Source organism: Nymphaea colorata, chromosome 7, assembly GCF_008831285.2.
Source record: "Nymphaea colorata isolate Beijing-Zhang1983 chromosome 7, ASM883128v2, whole genome shotgun sequence".
Taxonomy (NCBI): domain Eukaryota; kingdom Viridiplantae; phylum Streptophyta; class Magnoliopsida; order Nymphaeales; family Nymphaeaceae; genus Nymphaea; species Nymphaea colorata.
In genome coordinates this window covers 8,218,300-8,227,739 of record NC_045144.1, presented here as the reverse complement: position 1 = coordinate 8,227,739, position 9,440 = coordinate 8,218,300, and the positions used below count along the sequence as shown (strand labels likewise).

At 37.1% G+C, this 9,440-nt stretch overlaps 1 protein-coding gene across 1 annotated transcript; it reads left to right on the top strand.

Annotated features, from left to right (window-relative positions):
• The first annotated feature begins 814 nt into the window (after window positions 1-814).
• On the top strand, window positions 815-2,540 carry LOC126410265 (glycerophosphodiester phosphodiesterase GDPD5-like). Its single transcript, XM_050078907.1, has 3 exons — window positions 815-1,014; window positions 1,700-1,855; window positions 2,065-2,540. The coding sequence occupies exons 1-3, from the start codon at window positions 871-873 to the stop codon at window positions 2,254-2,256; spliced, it is 492 nt and encodes a 163-aa protein (XP_049934864.1). The 5' UTR covers window positions 815-870; the 3' UTR covers window positions 2,257-2,540.
• The last annotated feature ends 6,900 nt before the right edge of the window (window positions 2,541-9,440 follow it).

Below are 9,440 nucleotides of genomic sequence, written 5' to 3'. Positions count from 1 at the left end.
GCTGTTCCGTGTACATAACAAGTGTGCATCGAGGGTAGGCCCTACTATCAATATGCATATTTTCTTCAATGCCTTAACATTACATGTAAACAATGAACATTCTTAATCATGTCATTATCTCATACCTTTGTCCCTCATTTTTATCTCCTACTTATTATTTCATTATGCCTAGTGTCTGAAATAATGACATATGAGATAACATTGGGTCCAATCATTATCTTATACTCATATGGTTGAGATAATGACAGGGGTATGAGATAATGTGTATAAGACAACAACAGAGATAAGAGATAACGACTGGGGTATGAGATAATGTGTATGAGACAACAACAGAAATAAGAGATAATTCTGTTTGTATTCAACATTCCTATTATTTCATCAACCTCATCTTTTGAAATGTATTTTTTCTTGCTAGTGTTGCTTGTGCTAGCATACCTGGATGTTTAGATGAAAATTTTGTTAATCATACCAATCACTTTTTCAAATCAATTCTTTGGTTACAAAATTCAACCTTTTTCCATTTTCCCATAGCCATTTTCTATGAATGGTCCTCTAGATCATTTAGATTCTATAAAAAACATGATTCTCTTTTTAGGTAAAATGGGCAGATGGGAAGAGATTTGAAGACAAGATCATTGAGACACTTCAGAAATATGGCTACAAAGGGGAGTATATGTCAAAGGACTGGCTGTCACAACCAATATTTATTCAATCCTTTGCTCCAACTTCACTCATATATGTCTCAAATCTCACAGACTCTGCTAAAATTTTCTTAATCGATGATGTGAATGTTTCAAACTCGGGCTTTAGTTGAGATTTGAAGACAATATCATTGAGACACTTCAGAAATATGGCTACAAAGGGGAGTATATGTCAAAGGACTGGCTGTCGCAACCAATATTTATTCAATCCTTTGCTCCAACTTCACTCATATATGTTTCAAATCTCACAGACTCTCCTAAAATTTTCTTAATCGATGATGTGAATGTGCCAAACTCGGGCTTTATGTCAAAGGTTTGTCTCTTATCTTTTCTAAATGTGATTGTGGTGGCAGTTGAGATTTCCTTCTTTAAGAAGTATTATTTCTCGGGCTTTAGTTGTCCAAACTCCTTGGCTTAGGTACGTATGTGCTTTCTGCCTCTTGATTTTTCATATCTAGGAGCAGCAAGAATTGCAATTGTAAATTTGCAAGAATTGCAATTGTAAATTTGTTCTTCCAATGTTTGGAGAAGAGCATTAGTTCTTCTATTTCCAAAGCCTCTTGCCAGCTTAATGATGGTCTTGGTCATGACTTTTATTCCCAACTACTCCATGTAGGTGATTTCCTTGGAAAAAAAAGCCTATTGATGAAATTTGCATGCATGTGCGCTCATCATGTTGCAGCCAGAAGAGAAGAATTTTATTGTTCTCTGTCGATCCAAGGAAGTCAATATTACTTACTAATACAAAGCCCAATTGTGGTAGCTTAATCTCTTTTAATATACTTGATATGTATATTGGAAAGAAAATCTCCTTCAATGTTCTCAAGGGGGGAATGCCATCCATTTTTCTTTTTCCTTCATGCCATCACTTATCTCCTTTTTAAAAGAAAGGACTTTTTCTGCAAATTGGTTTCCTTAGATGGTGAACTAATCTATATAAAGCAGTAATAGAAGAGTTTTTAAGAAAAAACGAAGTTATTCTCTCTTGTAATTTGCAGTCGTGCTCAGAGATCACTTCAGATGCTTATTTCGATTACATCAAACAATATGTGGTTGGCATCAGACCATGGAAGGATACAGTTGTCCCACCTATAGAGAATCATCTGACGACAGCTACCGATCTTGTTGCTAAGCAACATGCTCACGATTTGCTGGTATAATCTCTTTAGTCTCTTGCTGCAATAGTTTTTTACTTTTGCCAATAAGGACATGACATACAGACGTTTCAAGCACATATCACCCAATAGTCTTCTTCTTGTGATCACATAATTTTAGTCTTGAATTTGCATAATAACATCTGATACTGATGGTTCATATATCTTGATTGTATGAAACATTGAAGTCTATTGTGTAAATATGACAGGTGCATCCATACACCTACAGAAATGAGTTCATGTTCCTTCTCTTGAACTTCCATCATGACCCCTATGGAGAGTATGATTTTTGGATTAACATGATTGGAACTGATGGATTATTCTCAGATTTCACTGGAAGCTTACATAATTTTGAGGACCGGACATCTCATTCATCCAAAAACAAGAAATCTGAAGTGTAGTTGTTGTATGACGTTGAAGCAATGATCACATCATTTTCAAACTCTTAAAAATCTGCACGCTACTTTTACTGGAAAACAAGCATTACATCATGCAATGCGAAAATCTTTGAAAATCTTTGAAATTCTTTGCAGTCAGCTATTGCAGTTCTAGTCTTTTCAAGGAGTACTCTAGAGAGTAAGCAATTCTGGAATCCAAGGAATTGAAAGATGCTTCAAAATTATATGCCATACAAAGTGCCAACTGTGCAAATTATCACGTAAAAAATGGATGAAATAAAAGTGCCCCCATCTACTTTATTTGTAAGGGGTGTTTTTTCCTCTTGCTCTTTGTATATGTATCCATGGAACTTTTCTTCTCCTTCCTTGATATCCGATCTTTTGCAATACTGCTTTGCCAATGATGGCAAATACAACACTCAAATTGAAGGGTTTAACAACTATGAGGCCTCGATGGGTATACTATACACTCAAGTTGAAGGTATAAGGGTATGGTTTTGGAAGCTTTGTGCTGAAGACAGTTTCCCCTAAGTGAACATTAAACCCACGTAATTATCTAATCATTATAAAATTTGGCTAACAGCTTTGTGAAGAACTTAAAACAGTGCAAGAGATAATTTAGTTTATTCACAAACCCACGTAAAGCAGAAACTGTCATGCAATTGATCCATGAGGGGGTACTTCTTTTATACCTTTGAACATTTAATCACATGGAAGCATCTAAATCTTTCTCTTGTAACAGATTTATCCTTTCACAATACGTGTCTTTCTTTTCCTCTGCTCGATTTGAGCTGCACCGGAGACTGGATCAAGCTAGGTTCTTTTTAGTCCAACCCTGTTTCACTAAAAAAAATTCAAAATGAGCTTGTTCAACATGAGATGAACTTGAATACCACCTACGTTTCTTTATAGCTTCAGTTATCTGCAATAATAGAATAACACAAACGGATCGATGGGCTTGAATATTGTGGCTTAGGTGACACAAATTCAGTTTGATGTACAAAACTAGATTTGGTTTTTCTTACTTTAATTTGATATATGGATAGGATTAGTTATTGCCCCTTCACTATCAGAATATATATCATAATCCAAATCCAATTGCCCAATATTTGGTTACTCATGTGGCAGTTCCTAGTGGCCCCAACTCTATCTATTTATAATTGAAAATGATGGCAGAAGCCAAACCTCCACAGTTTCATGTCTGGTCCTGTTTAGATCACACTGCACCTTTAAGCCAGGGAATACGACAGATTGACTTCATGTATAGCTTTTCATATGTCCAACCTAATTGAGTTTGGGTTAACATGGAAGCAGGCAGCACATGACTTGAGATGAAACAGCACAAAATCAGTAATTATCTATTAATGCATCTAGGTTTTGACATTTACCAAATGCTTGATAGTGCAAAACCCATTTTCCGTAATATACTTCTTAGAAGAACTTACTTCTATTAATCAAACAGCTGAAAAAGAAAGTTTTGAATCCTTTTGCCAGTTCTCAATGCAATCTCTATGTTTTTCCACACTTTCAGTTCGTGGTTGTAGGTTGGATTTTTTTTTTTCTCTTGAAAATCTGTAACCGGAACTTAAATTGCTTTACCAAATGAGACTAACCGGATCCGAGCCCTGTTAGATACTTGATTCTAATCGGATGCTTGAAAAATCTGTGTTTATGATATGTTCTAACAGTTTTAATGTTGAATGGATCTTACCCCAAGGGGTGTATAGCTAGTCGGTTTGAGTAGCATGCTGACAGCGTGTTCTCAATTCGATTTTCATGGGTGGTATTACTCTGGATTGCAAATGGTGGCATGTGTGGCACTCGATTTGAAGGGTCTACCATAGAACCACCTAGATACTGACTCACTTTGAACTATCGGGGCAGGGGAAAGGAGGAGGAGGCTTCAGCTTTTCACCCGGATGGTGGGATTCCCTCTTAATTAACATTTGATTCAAACATGTGCATGTCCCACATGAAGTTCGCCTTAAATTCTATCCATTTGCATTCCTACTTGGAAGATTATCACGTATCCTTTCAACCACAGATTTCATATTCAACCTCTCCTCTTTATAAAATTCCATAAAATTAAGGAACAACGAAGATCTCAAATTCATAGTTCTCAAATCTGGAGTTCCCTAAAATCCAATGCCCCCCTAACTTGAACACTTGTAGCTGCTAGAAAAGATATTTTATTGCCCAGAGGTTGCTTTGTTCTGTCTCGTTAATTTCCTGTCTAGGCTGCAAAAGGGTCCATGTAGAGCAGGATCTTGTCATGTTCCACTGCAGTCTTACCTAATTCTGACAGTTGCTTCGATCCCACCTGATTGCAACATTGACTACTTCCCTTTACTGTCTTCCAGTTTTGATGTTCAATGGAGATAGTTCCTGAACTATCATGGGGGCCAGTGTTTGGATGACCCTCAAAAACTTGGTTTTAGGAACAAAACTAGTTTTGCTACCAAAGCTTGGTTTTTTTAGTATTTGGGTGCATCAAAATCAGGATTAAAGAAAACCTATTTTTTACAAAACCTGGTTTTACAAAAGGGAAGTAAAAAAACCTAGCATCCTTTATATTATCCAAAAATTAGAATTAGAGCGTGTCATAAAAAAAAGGGGCTGAAACTCATTAAAAAAACTTAGTTATTATAAAACCGAGTTTTCACAAAATTGGGTTAGATGAGGATGATCTATCTGGCTCCATGTCTGGATCCACCATGTCACTGCTGGAATGATCTATCTGGCTCCATGGGCGGACAGGTTACAGAAAAATATGCATTTTAGTAAGTGCTTGATTACCTCACATGATCTGTTTGATATAAAAAATCAGGACTCTTAAGTTTTGGAATAATTTTAGCCTTTTTTTCTTTTAAGGCTAAAAGGAAGAAGCTTAACTCTAAAGTCTTTTCTTCCTTTTAGCCTTTTTTTTTCATTTCTAAATTGATCGTTAAGCTTCTTATATGAGAGGAACAACTTCATCCGGTCTAACTATAAGGCTTTTAACTTTTTCTCTCTTTCACTCATTTTCTTTTCCTTGGGGTCACTTTCTTTACTTTAACAATTGGTAACTGAAAGAGAAAGTAATTTCTTTACCGCCGGCGAGGGCAGGGCAAGAGAGGTCGTCGACCGGAGGAGGCGACGGCCTCCCCTCCCTCAGCTAAGCCTGGGCGTCGGCCCGGCCCGATTGGGTCGAAAAAAACCTGGTCAGGGCCGAGCCCGACCTGGCCAGTTAAACCCGTTTACATTAAAAAATTATTTTTGTTATTTTAATAATATATATTTATTATTAATAAATATATTTTATATTTAAACAATTACTTTAAAATTTAAAATTATTTTTAAATTTTAAATAGGCCGGCTTACCCTCAGCCCCCTTTTATTTATTTCTTTTTGGGCTTTAACGATCGTTCAAAAAAAATACGATAGGCCATCTCAAACAGGGTAAGGAGAGTCGGAGACGGCTCTCCCTCCGACGCTCGACTCTCAAAGCATCCAGAGTTGTTTTTCTTTTATTTTTTTAACAAGACATCAAAATCCAACACAAACCAGCCGCTCAAGTATTGGATGGTTCAGATCTTGAACATTATCTCTCTTTAGCAGCCACTGGCAGCGACCGCAGCTCCTGGCTCCCTCCACCTTTCATTGGTGAGGGGACCCTGGTTGGGCCAATGGTAGAAATCCTTGGAACTCAGAACTGAGGATGTGAAAACCCCTGGAATCCAATATCCGAGGGAATCAAATGCAACCATATTTACATATTGGTGGAACATTGCATATTTACCCTCAATCATTCTCCTATATATTTAAAAGGTTTAAGTTTTTTAAAAATTAGTATCCTTCAACCAAGAAATTTTGCTGCATGGGAGTGTTTTATGGGTCTGAAAATGATTAAAAGTACACTTCTTATTAAAAAGGAAAAAATCCCTTAATATGGACAAAAATAATATTGAAGAAGTTATTTTTTCCTAAAACAGACCAAAATAATCTTCCCTTCACACAGTTGAAGACTAGGGCACCCAAGCCACTCTAAGTCAAAAGTTCCCTTTTGCTTCATCCTTTTAAGTTTGAAAGAATTTGCTAATTCATGAAGTATTTAGTAGCAGTTTAAAAAGTTAGGTAGCATTTGATAGTATGCAGCTGATTTAATATCCAAATATCTTGAAAACCGAAGTTTTTAAAAGCATGGTTTGATGTCTTGGCATTAGTTTAGCTAACCAGTGTCTTTTATGTCCCACCATGGCTAAGTTTCAAGTTTACCTTTTTAATTTTATGTCATTTCTTTTATAGTGTTATTACCTCTACATGGTTTTCCATTGTTCGTAGCCTTCCAGACCCGCCCTTTATTCGCTTTCTTTTTTTTTTAACGTCCTTCCCCCCACCTGTCCTTTTTTTTCTGTCACGTCTAGAAGCTATGGCTTATATCATCTTGCTTTTAGACATCTTTACTATTCGGCTAGAGAACCATCTTTGGCTCACTGCTGTGTAACTCTACTGTCTGTCTATCTCCTTTCTCCTCCCTCTCCCTTTTACTCTACTTTATTGTGTTGTTGTCTTGTATATTTCATTCTTCTGTCTTGTTTTTGCGGCTTGTTCTTGTATCTAGGTGTCTTTTTGTCCCTAAATTTTGTTATGCATTCTCATTTTATTGGCTCTCGTTCTCTCTCCCACTCTCTCTCACTTTGTCCCCCACCCTAACCTAACAATCTGGACAGCCATGGTGGTCGAGACTCCTCCATTTTCTGTGGTTATCAGCACACAACCACAAAGAGGAAGCTAACCTTGATGGTTAGTCTCTCTTTCTCTCGTGTTCGCTGGGTCGAGGGTTCCACAACCCTTGATGAGGGTTTTAGACTAAAAACCCTTGACAAGAGTCTCAGGTGAGTGTTTTAGTTTGACCAAAAAACCTCTCTCTCTCTCTCTCTCTGTGTGTGTGTGTTTGTGTGTGTGTGTGTGCATTCGAGGCAGTGGCTGGTTCCCGCTAGCTGGTGGTGCTTCCATTGACAATTTTGCAAGAGATCAAAGGGGCCCCAATCTCAAAACCGAAGAATTTCCCCCCATCGAAGATCTGGAGCCCTTGGTTTTGACATCCGATGTTTGTTAAAACTATGAATATCACATTAAAATTCTGCTTCAAATGATTTTGAATGGGCCTTACATGAAATCGACAGCTTAAACTAACAGTACACTTCCCAACTAGGATCTCAAATTTGTATTACCATATGAAAACCGCAGATTTGTGGTTTGAACCATAAATTTAGGGTTAAACTCAAACATGGAAATTGACTCCTACATGGCAAAGTTGACATGAAGAAGGCAATTGTTGATGATATTTTAAAGTATAAATAAAGACAATAACAGATGCCATTACTTAAGACTAGTGTGGCCAAGTTTTTCCAACGTTCCTATTGCCTCCATGAATTGTGTAATAGATAAGGTAATTACTTGCATTTTTTGGCAAGTTTTGATCTGCATTAGATTCTTTCCAAAAGCAAGCAAAAAATGTAATTTCCCAATCTCCTAAAAGATGCAACCCTAAGTTACATAAATATACTTTTCCTTATTTTAGACAAATATGTAAAAAGATGATGAGTGTTGGAGCTATAAGTAAAGGGCTCTTGTAAAGCACTCCATGTGTGGAATAAAAAACATGAAGGGGAAGATTGCTAGGGTTTACTTGGTTCTCTTCTTCTTCCTTTTCTCCCTCCCACCTAAGGTTTCTCTAACAAATGGGCATTAGTTATTCCTCTCTGCTTTGGAGTCTCCCTTTCGCTATATTGTTATTTTGTCTTGCTTGTCGTTTGGGTTTGATAGTTTTAGGTTTTTTGTGGAGAAGCGATTTATCATTGTGATTACTTGTTTCATGTGGTTTGGATTTTATTTTTTCTTTTCATGCTGGCTTTTGGGTTTGTGTTATATTTGGCAACCTAAGGTGTGTTATGGATGGAAGCAGAAACATGAGTCACAACAGTTACCAATGAGATAGGTCCGACCACCTAGTCTACATATGACTTTGTATGAACTTTCTTGTTGATATCCCAAATAGATCTTCTTCTTCTTCACCTGCCATTAGTGAATGTTTTAATGACAAGAAGACAAAGACTTGGAAGGCTTCTACGAGGAGACATGATTATTCTCCTCACGGCTGACTTCACCATTCTGCACCTCCTACAACACCCAAACACTCGCTAGTGTAAGTGAATAAGAGGTAGTATTTTCGGATTATTTTGATTTGAATGTGATGATTGTAACAAAGTCTTATGTAGAGGACGTGGCTATACCTATCACATTCATAATCTCTGAGGCTCATCTTTTTGCTTCCATCCATAGCATACCTTGGGTTGATGAACAAAGCACCAACCAGAAGACTGACAATAGAAAAAGAAACCCTAAACCACAAGCAACATATAAACACAATGATAAATCGCTTCTCCACAAAAACCTTAGAACTGTGAAACCATAGAGACGAGGAAGACAAGATAACAATATAGTGAAGGGGAAACTCCGAATTAAAAAGGGATAACTAACGTCCTCTCTCACTTTCTTTATATCCCTCTTAGTTTTCTCTCAGGCCTTAACCAAGATGGCACTAGTCCTGCCTCGGCTACCTTTTCCTTTTTCCTAATCCTCCTTCTCTCTCTATATATATCTTTTTGTGGTTAAGGCAATGGTTGGGCAAAAAAGTGGGCAAAATATATAATTTCCCAATCTCCTAAAAGATGTAGTCCAAAATATATAACTATATTTTTTTCCTTTTTTCAGACAAATATACAAGAACATGATGAGTATTGGAGGTTATAAATACAAGGCTCCTATAAACCACTCCATTTGTGGAATAAAAACCGTGAAGGGGAAGATTGCTAGGGTTTATTTGGTTCCCTTCTTCTTCCTTTTCCCACTCCCACCTTGGGTTTCTCTTATGCATGGCATTGGTTATCCCTCTGTACTTTAGAGTCTCCCTTTCGCTATATTGTTATTTTGTCTTGCTTGTTGTTTGGGTTTGACAGTTTTAGGTTTTTTGTGGAGAAGCAATTTATCATTGGGATTACTTGTTTCTTGTGGTTTTGGATTCTATTTATTTTTTCCTGTTGGCTTTTGGGTTTGTGCTATATTTGGCAGTCTAAGGTGTGCTATGGATGGAAGTAGAAACATGAGTCACAATGGTTACCAATGTGATAGGTTCGACCACATAC